Source organism: Geospiza fortis, unplaced genomic scaffold (genome assembly GCF_000277835.1).
Source record: "Geospiza fortis unplaced genomic scaffold, GeoFor_1.0 scaffold54, whole genome shotgun sequence".
In the NCBI taxonomy this organism is placed as follows: Eukaryota; Metazoa; Chordata; class Aves; order Passeriformes; family Thraupidae; genus Geospiza; species Geospiza fortis.
The window spans coordinates 18,563,805-18,587,349 of NW_005054301.1; the positions used below are offsets into that span (position 1 = coordinate 18,563,805).

The 23,545-nt window shown below is 38.3% G+C and overlaps 1 protein-coding gene across 2 annotated transcripts in view; it reads left to right on the forward strand.

Moving 5' to 3' along the window:
* The first annotated feature begins 185 nt into the window (after positions 1 to 185).
* Positions 186 to 23,545, forward strand: part of RBM25 (RNA binding motif protein 25) — a 32,285-nt gene continuing 8,925 nt past the window's right edge. Inside the window, exons 1-11 of one of the 2 annotated variants that reach the window (XM_005417556.3) lie at positions 186 to 257; positions 6,458 to 6,578; positions 10,154 to 10,203; positions 11,671 to 11,841; positions 12,134 to 12,191; positions 13,303 to 13,463; positions 16,072 to 16,254; positions 18,479 to 18,532; positions 18,783 to 18,866; positions 22,439 to 22,716; positions 23,533 to 23,545. The exon at positions 23,533 to 23,545 is cut by the window's right edge and continues 141 nt beyond it. In XM_005417556.3, the coding sequence (XP_005417613.1) occupies positions 6,473 to 6,578; positions 10,154 to 10,203; positions 11,671 to 11,841; positions 12,134 to 12,191; positions 13,303 to 13,463; positions 16,072 to 16,254; positions 18,479 to 18,532; positions 18,783 to 18,866; positions 22,439 to 22,716; positions 23,533 to 23,545 (1,158 nt within the window). In that variant the 5' untranslated portion in view covers positions 186 to 257; positions 6,458 to 6,472. The remainder of the gene's footprint in view (positions 258 to 6,457; positions 6,579 to 10,153; positions 10,204 to 11,670; positions 11,842 to 12,133; positions 12,192 to 13,302; positions 13,464 to 16,071; positions 16,255 to 18,478; positions 18,533 to 18,782; positions 18,867 to 22,438; positions 22,717 to 23,532) is intronic. The other variant, XM_014310919.2, reaches the window with a different exon arrangement.

The following is a 23,545-nucleotide window of genomic DNA, read 5'->3' on the forward strand; positions in this document are numbered from 1 at the left end:
TGGAACGGGCCAGCGGCCTCGGGGCGGTGCTCGCGAGGCCCGTTCGCTTTCTCTCCCTCTGGGACGCGTGGGACTCCATTCCGCCGGCCCCGGCGGAGGTTGGGGAGCGGCCTCGCGGGAGGCGAGGGGAGCCCGTCGCACGCCCGGCACCAGGACCGGCGCGGAGCTTTGCTGGCGCCCGACGCTGCCCCCCGGGCCCGGCCGCCTTGGACTGTGGGTGGGATTTTTACTCTTGCACGTCGGGGAAACCGATCACGGTAGGAGACGCGATATATTGCGACAAGGAAGTTATTGTCCTTAGTGTGGATTGGCGTGGTCATTTTAAAACACGTGTTAGCAGGTCCTAGGTAAAATAATCAAGAGTGATTCATCCGTGTCAGGAGCCGTTGTGATGCGCACACGGCATGTTTTTCTCATGATGTCTTTTTCCGTTGAAGAAAAAGACCTTTGTCTGCTTGAAGGGGAGTTTTTTGTTTCAACCCGGGGAATATCCTGAACACAACTAATGGTTTTGTTGTTTCTTTTTTTATGTCGTTAACGGCCTTAGAGAAAGTTAGCTCTCAAAAGTTTTATATTTCTTAGCCCATTCAGACTACAATGCACACAACACTGAATTTTAGTCCTTTTTTTGTGTGTGGCAGGAAAGCATTACTTCAGGTATTGCATCAGCATTTATGGAGTGAGTTCAGAACGAATTAAAAGGAAGAATAGGAGAGTTTCTTACTTTCTCTGTGAAGGAGTGGCATTGATCAGAGTGCTTTGTGTTTGCTTGTTTCTCTGCCTCTAAATGCTCATTCGTGTAAATGTTGTAATGCCACAGCCATGTTTCTGTTTTGGGAAGAGTCAATAGACAAGTTAGAATGGAAAGCCACTTACTTCACTAACCAGGGCTTTGTATGGGTGCAGAGGCACAGAATTCGGAATTAAATCAAGTATCTTAAAGTTTTGATGACATACTTAATAGACCTCTACCTAAAGGGCTTTTGGACTGAGTCTTTGGTTGGGGTAAACACGTTGCTTTTTGTGCTGCTTCATAGTAACAGTGTGGGATGCGGCTGTTCCACAGCAATTACTAAACTCTTTCTAGGTCACCTCTGAAAAACAAGTTAGAGCAAATACTGGTATTTTTGTTCTTAGCTTAGGAAATCTATAATATATTTTATCTCTCCCCATGTCTGTTGTGTTTAACATTTAAATCTTGCTTTGCTTGCAGGCCATTTTGGAGAAAACTCTAGGGGTCTGAGAAAGTGGTCATTTTCACTGAGGAAACCAGTTGGCTTGGAATAGAAGATTTTTCTTTTAGGGAGATTTTTTTGATGACAAATAATAATATAAACAGCACCTTAGTTGGGTGACAAACTAGGAGGTTGTTTTTGTGGTGGAATGGCTTAAATATCCACCCATGGTGTGGGACCAACACATAAACCTGTGTGATAGAACAGACTTTAATACACGGGTTTGTTGTGTATGTTTTCTTCAGCCTGCACAGTTGTTTTGTGCAACTTACTCTAGACTAAGGGTACAGACTTTTTGTGGTGCAGAAGAAGTGTTTGGGGAAAATACTGAAAGGAAGTTGAAATCAGATAAAATTAAATCAAACTATATCAGCCATACTGTCACTGTTGCTATGACACCTCATGTATGTATTCCTAAGACACATGAAGTTTGTTTGTGTATTAAGACTTGAGGGGTTTTGCAGACAGTTTTAACTTTGTTTGGTGTAGCAGTAGTAAGTATTGCAACTGGTTGGTTCATGGGGAACTTCAGTGCTTTGAAATTGGTTAAGATGTTTTTGCAAGTTTCTAAATAAATAAAACTTTTGCACGTAAAGTTTCTGATGTCTAAACAGAGATACTAATATAAATCCTGTAACTGGTAGAATTACGACACTGCCCTCACTAGATGATGGAATTGTTAATTTAAAATATGTTCTTTACCAGAAATTTTTATTGAGTTTAGGTTCTGCTTATGGCATATCTCTTCATCCCTATTTTTAAAAAAATAGGATCAGTAAAACAGAAGGTTAAAAGAATGCTATGATTAAAAAGAAATTACTGTGCTAACAGTGCAGCCAGACCAGTACAATCTCAGTCCCCTCTTATTGGGACTTCTAGGAGTCAGAGGTGATAAAGAAGAAACAGGGCAGCGGTGTCTGGGTGGCGGTGACCCTTTTTCATAGTAGTTTTGAGTTCTGTGTGGACTCAGACGCTTGACTCCAGCCCTAAGGTGAGCTGTCTGCATTTGATCAGTTGTAAATCAGAGCCAGCGTGTTCCTATTGGATAGAGCTCCATCCCAGCAGGGATCTCACCATGACAGGATTAACCAGTCTCAATGGATTTTACCAAACCTTAGAACCTATGGATATATCCCTGTACTCTCTCCAAGTTTCAGGAAATTGATGCACATTGCTCTGCATATTGCTTGGTTCTACCAGGACTTAAGTCAGAAGTGCAGTGTAGAAAGCAGCTGAATTCCTTCTGGGCCAAAGCTGAACCTGGAATATTATAGCTGTGTTTATGTAGTACTTGCCTTAATAGCTCAGGCTGTTTTTGAGCTGGGTCTGCATAGAGTAAACTTAGGTGTTTTGCCATCAATTTTATAATTATTCTGCAGCTTAGAGAAATGGCCCAAGGCTAATAAAGTGTTCACCTATGTTACTGTGTTCCCTTGGATCAAGGGTGTGCTCTTGAAGAAAGTCTCACAGTCATCATCACTTAGGAAGTTTATTTCATATTGGTTTGTGCTATTGCAGTGGATAAGCTGGATTCCTTTTGGATGAAAATATATTAAAAATGCACTCATACCTACAAACTGGCATTTGTTTTAGTGGGGTTGGCCTCCCCAAAACATGTAGTGTAGACATTAGGGTCCACATTTCCATTAGTTTTGTTTAACAGACTTGTTCTTGTTGTATTGCTTGCTGGCACAGATGCAGCCTAAACTGGCTGCACTTTGAGTCTGAGACCTGACATAAATCCATCATTTTGGGAGGTAAAGATGTTATTTCAGTATTTTGAGTGTTATCGGGCCAGTTGACCACTGCTTTTCTTTCTCCTGTATTTTTGTGACCACTGTAACATTCATACAAGTTAAACTCTTGCTTAGAGAGCTGCTACTTAAACTGCAGCTGTCAAGAATGCTGCTTACATTCAGTTTCACTAGAGGCAATACTTCCTTAAGTCAGCTGAGGTTTTAAAAATATGTCAGGACTGTTTAGTTTCTTATTTAGACATTTGAATAAGTTGGGGAAGTTGGAAGATTACCATGTACATTCCTGAGATCACAGTAAATGTATCAGAAATTAATCACTGAACTGTACTGGCAAGGTAGGAAGACAGTCTGCAGAGAAGTTCAAGATACTGTCCCTGAGATGTGTGCAAGTGTATTCTACATAGATCCAGCTTAGCATCTCCTAAATTTTCATACCTAACCTTTGATTTGTAGTTGCTTAGAAATTTGATGCAGAGCCCCTCTGACTGTTGAAAGAGGATCTACGTTTTTGGTGTGTTCTCTAGCTCCTGACAGAAAAGGATATGTTGTGCAGTTCCTTTGATTGTGGTATCTTGGATGCATCTTCCTCCCTTGTCCAGATCTCTCACTTCTCCAGTGAGCAGTTTCACTCCTGGTGTCTCAGTCCTCACAGCTTTCATAACGGCGTTCTCTCTGCTGCTTTCACATTAGCAGTTACACAGAGTAGTGAGACGGAGACCCGGGCTTTCCTTAGTTCTACTTTTGATCTTAAATGCCACAGGCAGCAGAGTTGCTAGGGTTGGTCCATGTAAGAATTAAGTCAGTAAGAGCAGCTTTCTAGCTGCTGTGAAAATAATTGTACATCTATGGGGGGTGGGGGGAGAAAGAAGGGAGTGCTTTGAAATGGACTGTTGAAGCCCTGTATGTAACAGTGTGTTCCACATCATCTGCCCAAAAAGATTGAAAGACTAAGTTTGTTCGCTTCTTACTGCCTTTCTCCTTTTATGAAGCAGCAGTAACTTAGTTGACTGCTAAATCTTTGGGTTTTTAATTTAAATGATTAAAAACCCCAACCAAACAGTCCCTTCTCTGTGCATATTTAACATCCACTGGCTATGGTATGTTTCAGCATCTTTTAATTCAAAGAACTGATGCACTTCTTAGTCCCCGGGCTTTTTTTGTTGGCATCTCCAAAGCAATGGCTCAGATAAAGTGCTTATCAGAGTGAGAGAAGGGGTTGCACCTACAGGCAGCCTGGAAAATTACTTCGCCAGTTATTCTTACATGTTTTACAGACCATGCATTAACATTGTGTGGACCTCCGATGGTGCAACTCTGTTGTAGCCTGTTTAGAAACATTTCAGACCCAGTAGCTTATTGTTTGTACCATCTGCCCCAAAATAGCTTTGAATTTCATCCAGTTGTTTATCAGCTTGAAATGTAGGTACGAATTGGGAGCCTTAAAGATCTTAATTTTGTGGGTTTTCTGTTGGTTATTTTTTTGTGTGTGTGTGAAAGTTTGAAGTAGTGATACCAAGGCAGATAAGGGAGTTCTGTTCCCTTCCATACCATACAAGTTCCAGATTCTAGATGAATGTCAGCTGATGTACATGTAGTCTGAGGAGACAGTAAGTAACTTTTTAAAAAATAAAATGGCATACATATTTGCTGCTTTTCTTATACGGTTTTAAAAATTCAGGAATTGCAGAAAGGAAATGTGTTCTTAGGCATATGGATTCTAAAAGGGAGGGGAGGTTTTATCTTTATTAGATTGCATAAAAGCTTTATTGAACAGTTGGAAAAATGTTACATTTGCTCTCTTATTTCTTCTGCCATCTTAGACCTTGTGTCACAGGAGTGTTCATAGTTTTGCCTGGTGATATTATTGATAAATGCCCTTAGGGGTTAATGAATGCCCTCATCACATACCTTGTGTAATTTATGTAGTTGTAAATGTTTCCTTGGATGACTTATATGATAGGGTTACATTACGTTACATACACATTACATATTTTAGAAGGTATTACTAAATACATCTGGGTTTCTCTTTCATCCTTTCCAGTCTGCTATATACATTTATCTCTCATAGTTGTTTTCAGAATCTGAGGGAAGTTTTTCTATGTGGCTATGTTATTAGAATTTTTTACATCTTTCAGATGTACCTGCTATTATGGTAGAGTACTGATACTGTCTTTTACTTCTAGTTTTTAATACTAATGGCTTTGCTCTTGAATAAGTCTGGAAGCTACATCTGTCTCCAGCAAAGAGCAAAAAAATGTTCAGTGCCAGGGTGTTCCTGGCTTGAAGAAAGCATGTTACAATCTACAGTTCTGTTGCATGTATCAGGATTTTGCTTAACATAACTCTTTTTCTCCAGACAGCCTTGCTTGAGTTTTGACTCACGGTTGCCTGTTTGGAAAGCAGTTGCAGTGCAGATCCGTCACTGTAGGTTGTAAGGCAGCCTATAGAGTCCAATGAGAAACGCAAATGTTTCTGCCGACAGCTTACTGGGTTCTTGTCACTTGTGATACTGTGTCTTCATGATTCATATCCACATGATCCACTGTGTGTGAATTTCTCCAATGCTTCCTCACTGCACTGTGAATGTAGGTATATGCTCAGCAACAATATTGTGACCAGTTTTGATTTCTTTAGACCTGAGGGCCAGCCTTCCATGAAGACTTGACTGTGTAAGGTTACTGAAACAATACTGGAAGCAAGAATGCATGCCTTAGTTGTATTAAGGGTGATCTTGAGTGTTTTATGACTGGGGGGGTCTCTGTTTCAGGGTCAGTAATATGCATGTAAAATAATAATCTGAATAGAAAAGGGTGTTTGAAATGATCTTTACTCTCTATGGGAGCATGTTGACCCTCACCTCATGGGCTAATGTCCAAGTTGTGCTCTAGGAGATTTTTGGACTGGGAAGTTAAAAATAGATCACAGAACCCTCTTTGAAGCTTTTAACTCTCTCTCTGCTGGGATTTGAGAATCTCCCCAATGTCATCTTAAATACAGCTCCCGTTGGTGCTGAGCATTGCAAATGTCCCACTTCTTTCTGGTGTCTTGTTCTACAGTTGTATTGTGTGTGATCATTTCTTGTACAACAGAACTACTTGCTCTATTGAAAATGTGTTACAAGATCAGTTTTGCTTTCTAATACTGCAAAGATAGCTTTATTTTAAAGAAACTGTACAAACTGTTAAATGCTCTTATTGGTATGAGGAATCAGATATAGCTTTGTTTTTCACTTCATTCTGATACATTTCCTTAGAAGTGCTGTTTTTAATTGAGAGAGAAGACTTTTACTACATCTCTAACATAATGAATAGCTGGGGAAAAAAAGTTGAAAAAAAAAGTTTTAGTTTGTAGTTGAATGTCCATATAAAAATTTTAAATAATTACAGACATTTACCACTTCACTGCTTTTGTAATTCACATTTGGGAACTGACTAGTATAAGTTTCCTTTTCTGTTTTTTTTACAGATTGTGACTGCAAGAATGTCTTTTCCACCTCATTTGAATCGCCCTCCTATGGGAATCCCAACGCTTCCCCCTGGGATCCCACCTCCACAGTTTCCTGGCTTTCCTCCACCTGTACCTCCTGGTAAGTTATATTAATATATTATTCTGAATTCCTTTAAAAGCCAGGAACTTTTGTAAATAATATATCTTGGTAACTCTGATTTGTGTACATTGCAGTTGAGGTTCTAGTTTTCCCACAGATAATGTCATGTGAGCAAGCTCCTTTTGGTCTGCCAACGACTGTTTACATTTGACCAGAAATGAAATACTGGACTTTTCTTTTGCCTTTATTCAAGACTGAAGCTGAGTGGTGATTTCTGTTTATATTAGGTGCTCCAAAGCCAACGTTTTGACAGTAATCCATTGTAATGGCCTTTGGAAACTCTTGGGTATGCTGAGTATGTGTAATGTGAAAATAGAGGAGTAACTTTCAACTCAACTTTGTTGAGTTGTTTTTCTCCATTTTAATGTCCCACTTTCTTTTATTTTGCTTCTTGTATTCTTTCCTTTAAACATCTTGCAAATTTACAGTTAGCTTTATAATTTCTTCTGATCTTCCCAAAATTATTGTTACCTTTTTTCTTTGTTCATCTCTAAGATCAGCCTCTGGTTTTTGAGTTTTTATCTTGTTGGTCTGAAACAGCTTGCTTTCTGTACATTGTGAGTATATATAACGATGGCTTGAGGTGGGAGAGGGGAAGACATCAGAGAATTACCTCTTCAGAATTCATCAGAAGAACTGCAGAAAATAACTCCTGTGATGTCTATATTGTCTTAAACTGTGTTGTACAGGAGTGTTTTTTAGACAATAGAGGCATTCAAAAAAACAGATTTCTGCACATCATTTATCAGGCTAATTTTACTTGCATTAATTTTTCTAAAGATTTTTCTTGAGAACCGTGAGATGTTACCTGTTTTCTGATAAAGGCAGAGTTCTTGCTTAGGTAGCATCCTGACATCAAAAATTTCAGGTTGAATTTTAAAATTATACCTCTTATTTTTTCTAGCTCCAGTTTGTGTATACTAGTGTATAAAACACCAGATACTTAAGAAAAAATCTTTCTGAAATTTATTTTAAAATGCCTGTTATAATTTTTGGCTATGAACATTTTGCTTCTTAGCATGTGTGACAAAGATCTTTTTGTTCTCTTGTGTTTAAATAGTCTCATTTTAGTATTAGGAATCTAAATAGTATGTAGAGTGGAGAAGACTGGTATTAGGTGAGAATAAAGCTTTTGTCTGCATAAGAGAAACATGATTTGCTTGCCTGTGCAGACAACATATTTTGTCTTGTAGAGGATGTGGATCTCACTTCTTAGTATGAGCACATCAGTAGAGCTGAAAATGCCACAGATTTTATGAAATCTGCTCTGAATTTAGTCTGTATGTAAGATCGCAATTGTAGTGACTTACAATATTATCTTTAGCTAGCTGTTTGGTCAAAAATTAATGTCTTAGTTACCTCAGCCTTTAATTTTTTGAAGATTTTCAGCTGGAGTAGTTTGCTTGCATAATAATGAAGTTAGGAAGGTGGTTTGTTTTGCTTAAAAATACAGTTGCTGAAAACAGGAAGTTCTAGCATTTCCCAATATTAGTGTGGAAGATTTGATAAGGAGGTGATTCTGATAAATCTCTGAAGATTACTGGATACCACTAAGGTGTAAAAAAACCCCATTTTGCATGCCAGAAATGCTGTAATAGGTCAGACCTGCAGTCCATATAGGCTGATGCAGTGTGTGGCAATGGGACTAGAAGGCAATATTTAGGGTGGGCATGTATGCCTGTCTGCTTTCTGAGTCTGTTGCTTCATACGCCGGTAGTGTTGGGGATCTTCAAGTATGATCTTCTGGTTGTTCTTTGTCTTCTTCTGGACCTGTCATTTGTGAACATTTTGGAATTTTTTACTCTGTTCATCTCTGTCACCTCTTAAACCAAATTTGAAAAGTTCATTAACTGCTGTGAAAAGTGCTACTTTCTTAAGTCTACCTTTAAACTCGCTGCCTAGTCAGTGTCTCCCTCCTGCCCCAGTTCTGATGTGGAAGTCGGGCAGGTTGAGTTCAGTTGTTCTGTACACCTCAGCCACGTTCCATGCCTTGCAAACCTCCACACTCAAAGAGTGTGGAGGGTGCAACGTTCCCTAATAAAGCAGCTGCTTCACCAGTGCAGTGAAGTCATGTAGGTGCTGTTCTGTGAGGCTAGGCAGCCTTGGTTTGCAGAGACCAGGTCTGTAGGCCTTACTCAAAACTCGGTGCACCAAGCTTTTCTGTAGCAGCTAAACAATGCCTTTATGGTCATTATATTTCCTGACAATGCCCAATATTTCAGTGGATTTTTGTGGCTTCTGCTAAACATTGGGCAGATAATTCTATGAAACTATCAGTGGTAACACAAGTGTGTTTGCTGAGCTGTAACTTTAAAAGCCATTGTGATAATTATATTCATTATAGGGCTGCATGACCAGTCTTGCTTGTGAGTAGTTGCTACAGCCTGTGAGATGCTGTGGTGTATTAAAACAGAGAACATGGGAGAGCAATACAGTTTAGATTGTCTAAATGATTTGGAAGAAGAAGAGGTAGTATGACCTTAATATGAAGTGACTGAGGAAGAGAATTGAGAGCTGGAGAAAATAAAAACATAAATAAAGCAAAACCAGAGTGGATGAGGAAAAAACTGGAAAGGATGTCTGAGGAGAAGTATTCTAAGACTCAACACTAGAGAGAGTGGGGGAACAAGTCCAGGGGCAGTAGGTTGCAGAAATTTGTTTAGAATTTTCTGAATACAACAGTAAGGGAAGGATTGAGAGGGAAAAAACAATGGAAGTCTGTATAATGAAAAAAAAAAAGGAGATACAGGATTCCTGTGAAGAACATGAGATTGACCTCACTGTTCTCAAGTGTCAATGTGTTTGCTGATGAACAAGTAGTTTTGATGAAATCCATTCACTTAATATATTTAACCTCTAGCAGCTGTCATGTAAAGAGCCTTTCTAATGATCAGATATTGGCTCATGAAAGTGCTTAAAGCTGCTAGTGAATTTGGTAGTGTAAAAGAAGTTTCATCTCATTAAATATTAATTTAAAATATTATTTAATATTAATTAATGAATATTATTAAAATTCTGTATTGTTTTAAATTAGGTGTTGGAGACTGCCAATTGAAGTGTTCAGCAGCTTCTCAGTAGAGGTTTTTTATGCTGCCTTTATTAAGCTATTCCATAAATAGTGGCATGAAGCCTGGTGCCGTTCTCTACAGGACCTCATCCCTAAAGCCATGTGCAAAACCATTGTACTTGTGGGAATTGTGTAAGCTGGGAACGAGATCATCTGTAGGGCATCAGCTGCCTTTGCTCTCAAGAATTCCCTGCCTCATTTATCACCCCACTGTCTTCTAGAACAATACTGTGGCTTGAATATGCTCTGGAAATAGATTTGTGTGTGACAAAGTTGAAATGTTAATACCAGAAAGTGACCAGGATGCCTATGGTATGTTATATATTCACTTCCTTGGAATGCTTGAGGAATTACTGGTAATCAGTACTGTGAAATTCTTAGTTGACCAAAATTGCTGTCTAGTTTGAAAATCATGTCTGCAATTATTGCATTTGTATTCATCAGTTCTCAACAGTGCAGACTAATATTAACGTATTGTCTTTCTCAGGAACCCCTATGATTCCTGTACCAATGGGCATCATGGCTCCTGCTCCAACTGTAAGTATTACAGTAGGGATGAGATTATAGCCAAATAAAATTGAGAGTAAAACTTAGTATATGTCACCAGTGTTTTTGTTTTGCTCTATTCTGTCAGAATTATATTATGGAAGAACATGCTTAATTTTAAATGCAGCTATAATGCAAATGTTGTGCTGATTTCTCACCTAGACAAAGTTTGAAGTAATGTCTGGAGACAACAGCTGCAGAGGTGAAGCAATTATTGTTCTTGCAAGAAGACATACTTCTCTAAAATACAGTGAAGCCAACACAGTGAAAGGCTTTGTCTTTGGATCATGTGTGCTCTTCCTGTGCAGTACAGTTAGATCAGGGAGATTCCAGGTGTCTTACTCTGGAGTTTGTAGCCCTGACATAGTACCCTGGAGGCATTACCTCATCCAGATTTATGAGGCCATCACACAGCACTGCTAGGTTGTCCAAAAACATGTGATTTGACAAGCTTACAGATAAGGTTGTTGTCTCCATGTTGCAGGAAAAGGAATAGTTGCATGTAATATCCATCTGTGGAAAAGCAAATGAAAGGTTTCTTTGTCTATGTTACAAATTTCAAGTTGGAAGGGAGGTTTATGGTTTTTGGGTGGAAAAAAGTGCGCTTTAAAATATAAACGTTACTTCTTGACTTCAGTGTGAGTTACCATTTGTGTGATTTTCCAGGAATGAAATCTCCCCAAACTACAGAAATTTTGGATAGCTTGTATTATCTCCTATTGGAGGGTATGTTCATGGTAATCAGTGTGTTTAAGACAGAGATACTGAAACAAATTTATTATTCAGTTTTGTGATTAGAATAACTTTTAGTAAGTGACACTTCTAGAAAGGTGTTCTGAGAAGAGAGGCTATGCATAAGAACTATTAACTCTTAGGTGAAAGAAGTGTAGCAAAATTGAGCAGATGATCCTGCCTATCTTTGTACAGTTAATTTACAGATGTTTGCTCCTTAACCTAAAGAGGCTTTGTGTTGTGTGTTTATTAAATAAAGCGGTAGTGTTTATTCACTGTGTGGAAGCTTTAAGATCATGTGTCATGTGTCTGTTGAAGTCTTTGAGCCAGAGTTACTTTTTTATTCACAGCTTTGTTTTTACACTATTAGGTAAGGTAATTCAACTTCCAGTGACTCAAATGTTGCAAACTTGTTATTTGTAGGAGAAATAATACCTAGTGTTATTGTATGCTCACCTTGAGACCTCCTGTGGCTGTGTTCAGTTATCTTTTGTTAGCTTCCTTTGCCAAAAAATGGCCATCTTTTTGTGTTGTAGAAAGTATTAAAGCCTGAACTGCTTATTGGTGTCTTACTCCATAAGCCTAACTGAGGTTTGTATGAAAATTCAAATTTGAAATAAGGGTGCATCCCTAAGTCTCATGTCTTACCAATTAAAAAAAAAAAAAAACCAAAAAACAAACCAGTCCAATGCTTTATTTTACAACTTCTTCTCCTCCTCCTCATAGGTGTTAGTCCCTACCACAGTATCTATGGTTGGAAAACATTTGGGAGTCAGAAAAGATCATCCCGGCTTAAAGAACAAAGAAAATGATGAAAACTGCGGTCCCACTACTACTGTTTTTGTAGGCAACATTTCAGAGAAGGCCTCAGACATGCTCATACGGCAGCTTCTAGCAGTAAGTACACAGACTGCTTATTAAATTTCATCCCTGGCTGATGAATAAAGGACCCACAAGCAATGTGAAACTTAAAGTAGAGGTATTCTCACTCACTGGAATAGCAGCCCACTATGCCTGAATCTGAAAATGGAGAGTACAGCTTTTTGACACTATAGATGTCTATGAATACAGACGTATTTTATTTTTAGTAGAGTTTACCCTGTTTTAATTTTATAATATTTTGCAAAAAGGGGTCACATTTTTGTAATGCTTTGAATATAATAATTAATGATACTTCTCTTAATTGCAGAAATGTGGTTTGGTTTTGAGTTGGAAGAGAGTGCAAGGGGCATCTGGAAAACTTCAAGGTAAATGTTCATGCTTTTCAAAATCTCTAGATATCCTTTTTTTTATTAGCTGGCAGTATTTTAATATTGTGACACATTGCTGTTCTTAATAATTTTACATTTTAAGATGCTGTAAAATGATAGCTGTGAAATGCTTTCTAGTAAAGGGGTAGTATTTTCTGGATCTGAGAATAAAATAATATAATTAAGAATGGTTAAATGGAAAGATGTCTTGGGAGCCTAGTTTGCTTATCTTTCTTTTTTGAAGCTGATGATTGTATAGACTATTCCTGAGAAAGCTTTGCCACTTTGGACTTAGCCCCCAAAGAAAGATACTATTCTAACACTTCTACAAGTCACTTCCAAAAATATGTATTGTGCTTCTCTATGAAGGAGGTTTTCCTGATGTAAAATTTACCTTTCCTATTGTCAAGTTGAACTGATTGAATTTTTGTGACCTTTTCAAAGTGACTGCAGGAAACAATTTTTGTTACTATTTTTTTGCTGTATTTTTGTATCTTGCTAGGTTTATGGGTTTTTTTTCTTTTTAAGGATGTAGTTCAATTTCTTCAGTTTTTTTATCTCTCACACTTTTATTTTGCTGTCAAAAATATTTTTCTCATTTAACAGTTTTATGTAACTGTTGTGAAGAACCTAGTTTGAATATTTGAAAGTTTGAAACCCTTCCCTCTAGTTTAACAATGAGCTGTTGATTGATGCCCTTGGTCATCAGACAATTGCAAATCCACCTGAGATGTCATCATATAGACTGCATTTTTTAGTTAAGACAGATATGTCAAAATCTTTACAAACACAATCACAGTGTCATTTGAGTTGGAAGGGACCTTTTAAAGTTCATCTAGTCCAACCCCCTTTGAAGGGCAGGAACAGCTTCAACTAGATCAGGTTGCTCAGAGCCCCATCCAACCTGACCATGGAAGTTTCCAGGCATGGGACATCTACAACGTGTGTACTGGTTCCATCTTATTTATTGGACTGTTAATTATATCAAAGATGAGTTCAGTGGGTGTACGTTGAGTTTTAATGATGTGTACTCCTGGCTTTTTTAAACAAAGTAAATTACCTGAAGAGCTTTAATGTGTTTACTTCTCATTTCAATCATCCATTTCAGCCTTTGGATTTTGTGAGTACAAAGAACCAGATTCTACCCTACGAGCACTGAGACTACTCCATGACCTCCAGATTGGAGAGAAGAAGCTGCTTGTCAAAGTTGATGCAAAGACAAAGGCTCAGCTAGATGAATGGAAAGCAAAGAAAAAGGCATCTAATGGGGTATGTATATAATGTGTGATTTGCACTCTTTTAGTAGAATGTCAGTGTAACGTTACTTTCTAGATCAGATTGTGAGCATGTCTGTTTCTACTTCTTTCTGTGTCTTTTATTGATTTTAGGATTCTGCCAGATTCACATTAGTGAGTCTGAAGATACGTTGAAAGGCAGGGAAATGTCAGCTCTTAATTCCATAGTGTTTGAACTTACCTGCAAGCTACAACTACATTTCTAGAATCAATTCTGTAATTCATTATGAAGTGCAGTAGGATTTGTTGTATGTTTTGATTCTGTTGCCTCATTTTTGTTTAGAAACTCTTGAAAGTGCTTAAACCCTAGAAGAAGTTACTCTGTCAATCTGTAAATTTGCTGTCTGAGGGGAATTGATGATCTTTTGGAACAAATAAATGAAAAGGAAAGAAGTAGATTGTTCACTAGAAGAGACAGGTATCAGGCAGTGGGCTGCTTTCAGACATTTAGTAGAGGGGAAAATTGCTTTTGTACTATCCCTTTCTAAAGCTAAGGACCTGCTCTGGAATAATTGCAGATATTTGCTGTGTTGAATTCTTATTGAGATGCAAAGATACTTAATTGACAAGCTTTCATTGAAGTTAATGGTGTCTGTTTCTTTGCTGAAAGGAACTTTTGCTGTATTTCAACCCAAATCAAGTTGGGCTTTGTCTCTTAACTCCTAAAGTTTTGTATGTGCTTTAAGATACAACTTAAAACCAGTTTTTTTTCTGTAAAGTCAAAGTGAGAAGAGGCTCTAGTTTAGAAAACTAAAAATTCTAATAATGCTGTAGCAAGTAAATTTTAAAAATTTCAGTCTGGAATTTTTCTTAAATGTGTGTAGATTATAGTGCAAACACAGATACTTTTATTTCATTTTACCTAACCAGAAGTAGAGGCATAATGATGACTTGAAGTTCTTGACATATTTTTGACTGGATATCCTGTGTTTGGGATGAAATCCAATAGCTTAGGAAAGCAGAGTCCGAACTTTGTGAGATTTGAATGGAGTACTGTACGAGCTCTTAGCCTAGGTAAGGGCTTGATTGGACTGCCCTTTCATTCTGTACTTGTTTCATGTTGGCATCACCTGTGATACTGTGTTTCACAGCTGATGTTACAAACAAGCTTTAAAGTATTTCTGGAGCTCTTGTACATCTCTCCGGAATTTTGTTTTCTGTGAGTTACAGTCAGTCTGGGGGGATTGATGGTAATGCAGCAGCAGGTACTGTTTGTGACTTTGGTGAAGGCAACTGTATGAGAACTGTATGGTAGAATGAGATTAACTCCATAGTTTTTGTTGGGTCTTACTGGATTTGCCTGGTTTTTTGCTCCTTTTTGTGGTGGTGCAAAGAAAGGCTGTGAATTGCTGAGGAGTATTGATGAAGTGCATTGTGATCAAACTGCTTGCAATTCCTTCATACCATCATTGGTGTGCTGGTGCCACTTGGATCCAAAAGTTTCAAATTTTCTCGAATATTTTGAACTAAGAAATCAAACGTATAAACTACAACATGATTTCATACAGAGACACACCAAGCAAACCTTTATCGTATTAGCTGCTCTCCCTGATCACTTCTTCTCCCTGGATCTCTTCAATTCCACCCCCTGTCACCACCTTCTAGCTCTTTTCAGCCTGCTTCTCCTTGGCTTGGCAGCTTCTTCAGCTCCAACTGAATCCTCCCTTCCCCCTCATTCTTAGCTGCTGCTCCATCAGACCCTTCCCTCCCCCTCACTTCACCCACCATCTATCGTTTGACGGGATACCCAGCTGGATTCTCAGGTGAGATTCCATTTTTCTAAAAGATTCAGGGGATCGAGAGGTGGGCTGCCTTGCTTGGTGTACACATCATCTTTCCTTGCTTTCACATAAAATGTAGGGGAAGGCACTTCTTTGTGTTCCTTTTCCTCCCTACAAGGTTGAAAGGGGCAAAAAGATGAGGAACTGCAAAGTACTGGATCAACAATAATTTTAACAATAGTTTGTTGTTCAAGGAATGTTTTCCCTAATGATGTTTCTTTAATATAGTTCTCCAATTTGAAGTTGCAGCTTGGAAGTTTTAGGTAGGCATTCGTATTGCATGGCATTTAAGTAGAAGGCTTGGAGGGACTGCTGTTGAAGTGACTTGAAGTTCTGGAACATAAAAGGCAAAACTTTTGACCAAGAGCTGCACTATAGTGATTGCCTTTCTGGGAGCGTGTGGGTGTTATCTCTTTTCCTGTCTACTGCCTTAATCACCATTTTTCTGTTCTATTTTAGTATGTTATTTTATTATGCAATCCTACACTTGCTCTCTGCATCCATTCCATAAAACTGTGCAATAAACTGTGGTATTGCCAGTGTGAAAAGATCTGACTAATATAATGCTATTGATAATTACTCGTATTTGTAGGTGGTTTGGTTTTCATGTGGTGAGTTGTTTGGGTTTTTTCTTTTCTTTCTTTTTTTTTTTTTGTATGGTGTTTTTTTGTTTGTTTGGGATTTTGCTTTTTTATAGTAAATACTGTAGGGGCATGAATGTGATGATGAAAGGCGAACTTCTGATAAAACAACTATTACTCTCAATTTGGTAAGTCCTGTTACTTTGCCATTTTTCCTTAGAACTCCAGACCAGAGACAACAAATGATGATGATGAAGCACTGGATGAGGAAACGAAGAGAAGAGATCAGATAATTAAAGGGGCCATTGAAGTCTTAATACGAGAATATTCCAGCGAGCTCAATGCCCCCTCCCAGGAATCTGACTCTCACCCCAGGAAGAAGAAAAAGGAAAAGAAGGAGGACGTATGTGTTTTGATTTTGGACAAAACAGATTTTTTTTTTCTTCAACTCACCTTTATATAATGGCCAAACCTTGTGCAAATACTTTAAACCTAAACTTCTGATGAGAAAACAAATCAACAAGCGTTGATGTCAGCAGCAATTCCTTTTTTTTTTTTTTTGAGCTGAAAGCTAGTCAGTTATAGACACCATCCCTTCAGGATGGTTTAGGGATTTAAGCACATAAACTTCTTGGAACAACAGGTTTGAATCTGGGCGGGACTGAACCGACCTTTCATCCCTCTGAAGGTGGAAATACTGAATTTAGTGCAGTTTAATCTGTGTATGCTTATAGGGTTTTTCAGATAAGAACTTAAAAAACAACTGTAAAGAGTTCCTGCATACCATCCACTTCCAGTGAAAGATGCCAGGGTGCTATTGTAATGCCACGAATTTGGTAGTTTTTGACAAAATACTTCTCTCTGCTTTTTGAATGCATTCTTGTAGTGTGCCTTGATCCAACTGGTTGCAACTGTCTGCTCATATGTGGAAGCACTTCATTAGTTGTGTATGTCCTTGAAGGGATCCTTCGGGGATGAAAGGCACATTGTAATCTTCCTGCCTTACAAAATCACTTCTAAACACATCTCAGTTTGGCTGGATTTGGTCAGCCAGCTTTCCTATCTTGTGCAATGCAAAAAAAAAAAATATGTTAAGCAAGAATGAATGTTCTGGTTTAGACCTGCTTCTGTGAATGACCTTTTTATGGATTAAAACAAAATGGAGAAGGGGGAACAAGGATAAGCAAACTCAGACTTAGCTTTTCCAGCAAAGTTTCTAACCATTGGAAAATGGGCTTTCCCACCTACCATTCTGCACCTTATATGAAAGAGAATTGGAAAGAGATGAAAGAGATTGGAAAATTGTTTGACCAAGATTTTTACCCACTTAAGTCTTCTGCAAAGTACCTATTCCAAGGCAATGATGCAGTTTCAAATGCTTGTGGAGTTTAAATGTGGTGCAAGAAACATCTCCCTCAGGGAGCAAGTCTATCTTCCCACAATATTGTTAGTCATGGCCAACCTGAGGTATAAAAGTGCTGAGCTGAGAATTTGTTTTTCTTTCTTCTTCCCCCCTGTGGGAGAAGATGTTTTCTTTGATGACAATTTGCAAATGAGTCGCTGTCTAATGCTATCAGCTGTAATTTTTTTTTGTTGCAAGCACTGTTACAATGTGTATTATCCTGTGGGTAAATATACATATATATGGCCATGAATAATGCCAGGTAGTTAAACATTGTAAGAGACCTTTGCAGTCATGAAGAGCTGGGTGCTGGGTATGTCCCTGTGACAGAGCAATACTCTCTTAGCTCTGTGTTGTGTAGAACTTTACAAATCTGAGCCAGTTGAGTAGCCAAATGAGCTCTTTTAAAATACACAGCACTTGTGGCTTGAAATTGCACCCCATCATCCTTTCCATACTGGGAAGGAACACAAGAAACTTGAAAGTTGCCATCTTTGGCCTGTGCGGATAGAGGTGGGAGTGAAGAGATGGTACTAGCTTCTTGTTCTCTTGTCCATAAAGGAGAGGGGAGACAAAGACTGTTGAGGGTGGGGGGGAAAGGGAAGGTGGATGCAGACGTATTGTGGGGGCGGTGAGGGGGGGTGTGGAAGCTCACCAGCTTTGGGGCTGTTGTCCCTTGAAGGGCTTGGTGTGGAGATGACTCCTGCTGGTGTTAGCAGCAGAGGCTGTTAGTTCTTCTGGGTGAAGGCATGACTGCTATGGGGGAGTTGAAAATGTGTGCGGGGAGCTGAGAGTGAGTGGAATCTGGTTTTCAATTTCAAGCACGGGGAACCTCGCTAATTCGCACTAACTATAAGAGCAGGTGCAATCTACCAAATTCTGCGAATTAGCGAGTAAATGAGATCAAGACATACCCACTGCAAATATACATATTTATTTTGGCAAGTGTAGCTTAGCCTTGTTTCTGATGCTACCGTAGCGTACTAATATCCTGTAGTACACTTGTAATTCAGTGAAGTCTTACTAACATGAGACATCACTGTGTGTTTGTAAGTAGTTCAGCAGAGGGAGAATTAGCGAGGTTCTTCTGTAACTTTGTTGAATCAAAGAAATGAGATCACAGCAATACAATATTACTTTGTAGTACAAACATACAAAACATTGTTTTTCAGAGTAGTGTGCAATCAATTTTTAAAAAAAAAAATCTCCGTGGATTTTTCCGCAGATTTTCCGCAGATTTCCAGTGGCCCCACTGATACCTTATCCACTCATCACCAAGGTTCGTTTACATTGTAGGCTTTGACAATGACTATGTTTACTGCTAGTTGCCAGATTTGTGACTCTTGTCCATCTGATTTTTTTTTTTTCCACTCATTAACATCAGACTGTCAGGTTTGGTACTGCAGAAGGACTTTATTTATCTCTTGCAAGACTGGTTGAAAACTTCTAACCTTCAGCTTTTCTCTTGTTCTCCTATGTCTGTACAGATGGCTGTTAATGCTTTTACTCCTGTCCCCCTTGTTTTTTAGGAGGATATAAATGCTATAGAAATGGAGGAAGACAAAAGAGACCTGATATCAAGAGAGATCAGTAAATTCAGAGACACACACAAGGTAGTATTCTTGTTTTTGCACTTGATACAAATTAGGCTTTTTCAAAATCCAAAAAACCACTATTCTAAAATTTAGCAGTACATTGCAATATCACTTAAAATTATGTTTGTATTAGGTTTAATATACATGTAGTCCTTTACAAGTCAGAGAAAGATAGTTGCCACGTTAAAGTGGCCCATGTGACATCTGTATGCTAAGACTTTGATTGCTGCCAAATATTTTTCAGTCTTCTCACTTCAGCATGAATAAAGGCAGCTTAAGTTGCTACACATACATTAAGTCAAGATATTTATAAGTGAAGGCTAAACGGGGCTGCAGTATAAGACATACACTTGAGTGTGTTTCTCTAGGTAGATTTGTAACATTGTCCAAGATTTTTGAAGAGATGAAACGTGAATTAAATTAAAGTCTTTTATTTTAATAGTTCTAAGTTAAGAGTGGGGGAAGATTAAAACTAGGTCAGTGGTTACCAGACTTACCAAACTTTAGATGCATGGAAGAACTGTAAATTCCCATAAAGCTAATCTATTCATTGACCCCCACCATTATGATAGAGATCATATGGTGACTAATGCAAGATGAAACTCACAGCTTGGAAAGTAACATGGAATAGGATGTAAGTATGAGTTTCTGTTTTTTATTATACTTATGGATGCCCCCTCAGAAAAATATGCAAAGGGGTAACTGGCTTGGAAATGTTTGTGCACATCAAGTCCCACCCCAGGGTCCCCACTTACAGAAGTTTCCACTAATGCTAGTGCAAATGTGAATATTTCTGCTTTGGAAAGTGATACTTGCGGATCGGAGAGCACAGCTATGCATGTGATGTTCTTATTTTCATGTTTAGCTTAAAGTTGGTATTAATTTTTCCCCAACAAGATTGGAGTGGTCCTTGGCCTAGGGAAGTATCAACAAGCTGCTCTTTTGAGCACACACTTCTCTTTCAAAATACCCCCACATCAGCATTAAAGAAAATGTTGAAGATACAGCAAGGTGAATTGTGCCCATGTTGTTCAGCTTTACCACATGCAGTCACTGGGGATGGTACCATGTTTTCATGCAACCGTATCAGTATGAACACAGGTGACTACATGTTATTGTATGTACATGTTTTCTGTTTTTCTCTTGACCAAAGCTTTGCAAGATAGAAACCTGGGGGAAAAAAAAATCTAGAAAAAGTCAACCAAAGAAGCTCAGCAATTGAATATGAAAGTGTTTAGTGGTGAAACTTCAGTAGAATTATGTTCAATTCCAAGCCCCAAGTTGTCACTGATACTAAAATGCAAATGAGTAATACTTTTTTTTAAATTGCAAACAAAACAAACAAAAAACCAAGCTTCACTGTTTCAGAAGCTGTTGGGCATTTCACTGCCCTCGATTTGTATTTTTGGGGGGCTATTTTGGATTTCTTAACATCAAAAATCAACTGGAAGTAGTCATTGTGTGTATTGGATATGTTTAAAAGGGGCTGTTGAATCTTTAGCAGCGGGCTAGTGAGCACAGTGAACCTTTGCATGTTTTTGGTATGAGTTTATAAACAATAACAACAGACTGTCAGGGTATCAGCATTGCAGGGGGCGTCCATTTACAGCACGGACGAGTCTGAAGAGAGCTCAAGGTAAGATTTATAATTCTTCTACCTGTTCATTTCTGTTCATTACTTCAGTTTATCTGATACTGTTCCCATCCCATTACCCTGTCAGATACTGTTATTTAGGTTTACAGAAGTTGACTGAGGTCAGATTTTGATTACAAAATACACCCGTTTATTTTTTCAATTGGATTTTAAGGAAGTGGACTTCAGAAAAGGATTTTAATATACCAAAACTTGTGCTGTGTCTATTTACACTTCTGTTAATATATTTTAAATAAAAGAAAGAAACCCACTCTCTTGGGAAATCTCACCATAAACAAATTTTTTGAGAGTGGTGAAAAAGCAGGAGTTCAACTAAAGAAATTTCTATTGGAACATCTAAGATAACCTGTAAGTATCAACCACTTCAGTATGTAAACTTTCTTTAAAAGTATATGAAATTTGAGGTAAGTTGTTTTTAAAAGTTGACAACCTAGTTTAAAATTTGACCTTACTGAGATTTAACACTGTAAAGCTCCTGGATAATACAGTCCTTAGAAATTAGTTTTTCAGCCCAGTGTGTATTATAGGATCTAAGTTTTATTTTTTCACATCAGTTTTCTACCAATTCCTACCATTTTTAGTCCCTTTTTCCTTTGTGATTTCAATGTATCCAACATGGGTTTGCCTGTATTGTGTTATCAATGCAGCATAGTTTCACTGGATACATTAATCACTAGTGAATTAGCTTTATTTCTGTAATCCTTTGTCGGTTCTCTGGTCTCTGTGCCTATGGCAGAAGAACACTAATCAGGTAAGATTGCTTTTTAAAGTTGTCTTAAATGCTTTGTTTAAAAGAAAAGAACAAAAAAACACAAACCAGAAAAAATGCTGTTTCATTGTTCCAGTTTTTAATTTCATTTCAGTGATGGTAAACGTGGAGCCAAAGGGGATAAACCTGTTTATTCTGCTCAATATTTGTTCACAAAGTGGTATTCTTGCATCCATCAGGTTGAAATTTGGTATATTTGGTTGTTATTTGGTGTATTTGTGAACCGTGTACTTGCTCTTCCTCCCAGAAACATAGCTAATAGGCAAGGTTAATCCAGTGTTGGCGGCCCATGTCCTAGCACAGCATCTGTAAGTGAACACATAACAATTGCTTCCAAGGATGGATTTATCTATCGTTCTGTTGATGTATTTTCTATTGTCTTATAGGAATTCTGGTCATAAGAACTGTTTCTATATGAAAAAAGGGGCAATTTTGTACAATTTTTAGTAAAACTGTAGCAGGTAACCTTTGGTTTCTGTGTTTCAAAAGAGCTATTTCCAACCTTTTTTTAACTGTCTCCATCTTGCAGTGGTGGAAGTTAAGATTCCATTCTGCAGAGTCCAGTTCTTACCAATGAACACTTAGACCTTTTTTAGGGAGGGAAAAGGGGAAAAGTGGCAGTTTTCTTCACTGTTTAACCACATGCACCGTGTGTAAGTGGATATATTTCTTTACCCAAGTTTTCATCTAGGATGGTTTTAGTGTGCCAAGACTTTTTGGGAAACAACTCACTGTCCCAGTAAGCATTCCACTGAAATATATTTTCCTAATTGAACGGAGTTAATTTTATCAGCTGGAAGTTCACTTTACTTGTACCCAACTGGCTTATAGGGCCAGTAGAATTTGAGTCCCACCTGAATCATGACTGCTTGTGTGCACTGAATGTGCAGTATAGTCAGCTCATAATACAAGACCAGCCCTACTCTGCTAAGGTTGGAGATTGCTGGTCTGTGTAGATCTGTGCTTTTGCACAAAACTTAGTCTTGTGATTGCTGCATTTTGATTTCATACTTACGAGTTCCAAAAAATACCCACCAAGCCCTATTTAATGTTTTAAAATTAGTGGCGGTTTTGGTATTTCCATTACCAGCCTTGTGTGTTGCGTCGGGAATATCCAGTTTGTGTAACTACAAAATTAACTATGAAAGTTTTCTTGTTGGTTTTTAGAAACTGGAGGAGGAAAAAGGCAAAAAGGAGAAAGAAAGACAGGAAATTGAAAAAGAACGCAGAGAAAGAGAAAGGGAACGGGAGCGTGAACGAGAAAGGAGGGAGCGTGAAAGAGAGAGGGAACGTGAACGAGAGAAGGAGAAGGAACGGGAGCGTGAACGGGAGCGAGATAGGGACCGTGACCGAACTAAGGACCGAGACAGAGACCGCGAACGAGACAGAGACCGGGACAGAGATCGTGAAAGGAGTTCAGATCGCAAGGATCGGAGCAGATCAAGGTAAATGTACTTCAGCTAGTATTTATTTCACTTTTTCTTAGTGCTGCATATAGTTCAGTAGATCAGCTGCCATTCAAAAGGGAATGATCCTTGTGGAAGATCAGAGTAAGAGCATGAAATCCAGACTAGGAGAACACTTGGCTTCCCCCACAGCACAAGAATATAAAAACTGCAATATGCAGTAAGCAACTGTCCAGATATGATATAAGCATACTGGTTTTATCTCAGGTGTCTCCTATTTTTCATTATTAGCTTTATTCCTGCTTAAAGTTGTCTTATGTTTGTGGCATTTCTTAGCTTAAGCAGGTTTTATCATTTCCTTTGTTGGAATTCAGGGGGTTTTGTTTCAGTTGGTTTGGTTTGGGCTTTTTGTTTGGATTGTGGGTTTTTTTAGTAAAAGCAAGGGAATTACTCATTCAAGCTGTATTTAATCATATCATATACCAAGTGCTGCTTTCACATTAAATCATCTTGTCAGAAGTGTTGAAATTGTCTGTAACCCACATGAACACGAAAGATTTGTTAAGGATTCCCTTTATTTCTGGTGATTTTGGCTGTGCAGAACTGCTAACTCAGTCTCATAAGAAATTGCCATATGCTCGTGCTTAGTTTCTGTAAATATTGCTATTTAATGGTTAGTGTTCAAACAATTACTTTTAGTGGATTTTTGAATACCCAACAGTAAGTATTGATTTTATGCCCATTTTTGTACCAGCTAATCATCTTCTGTATCTGCAGAAATAAAATAAACTCTATTAATCATTTGATTGAATGGAGAGGCTCTCTACTTAACTTTGGGGTTTTTTCTTCCTTCAGAGAAAAAAGCAGA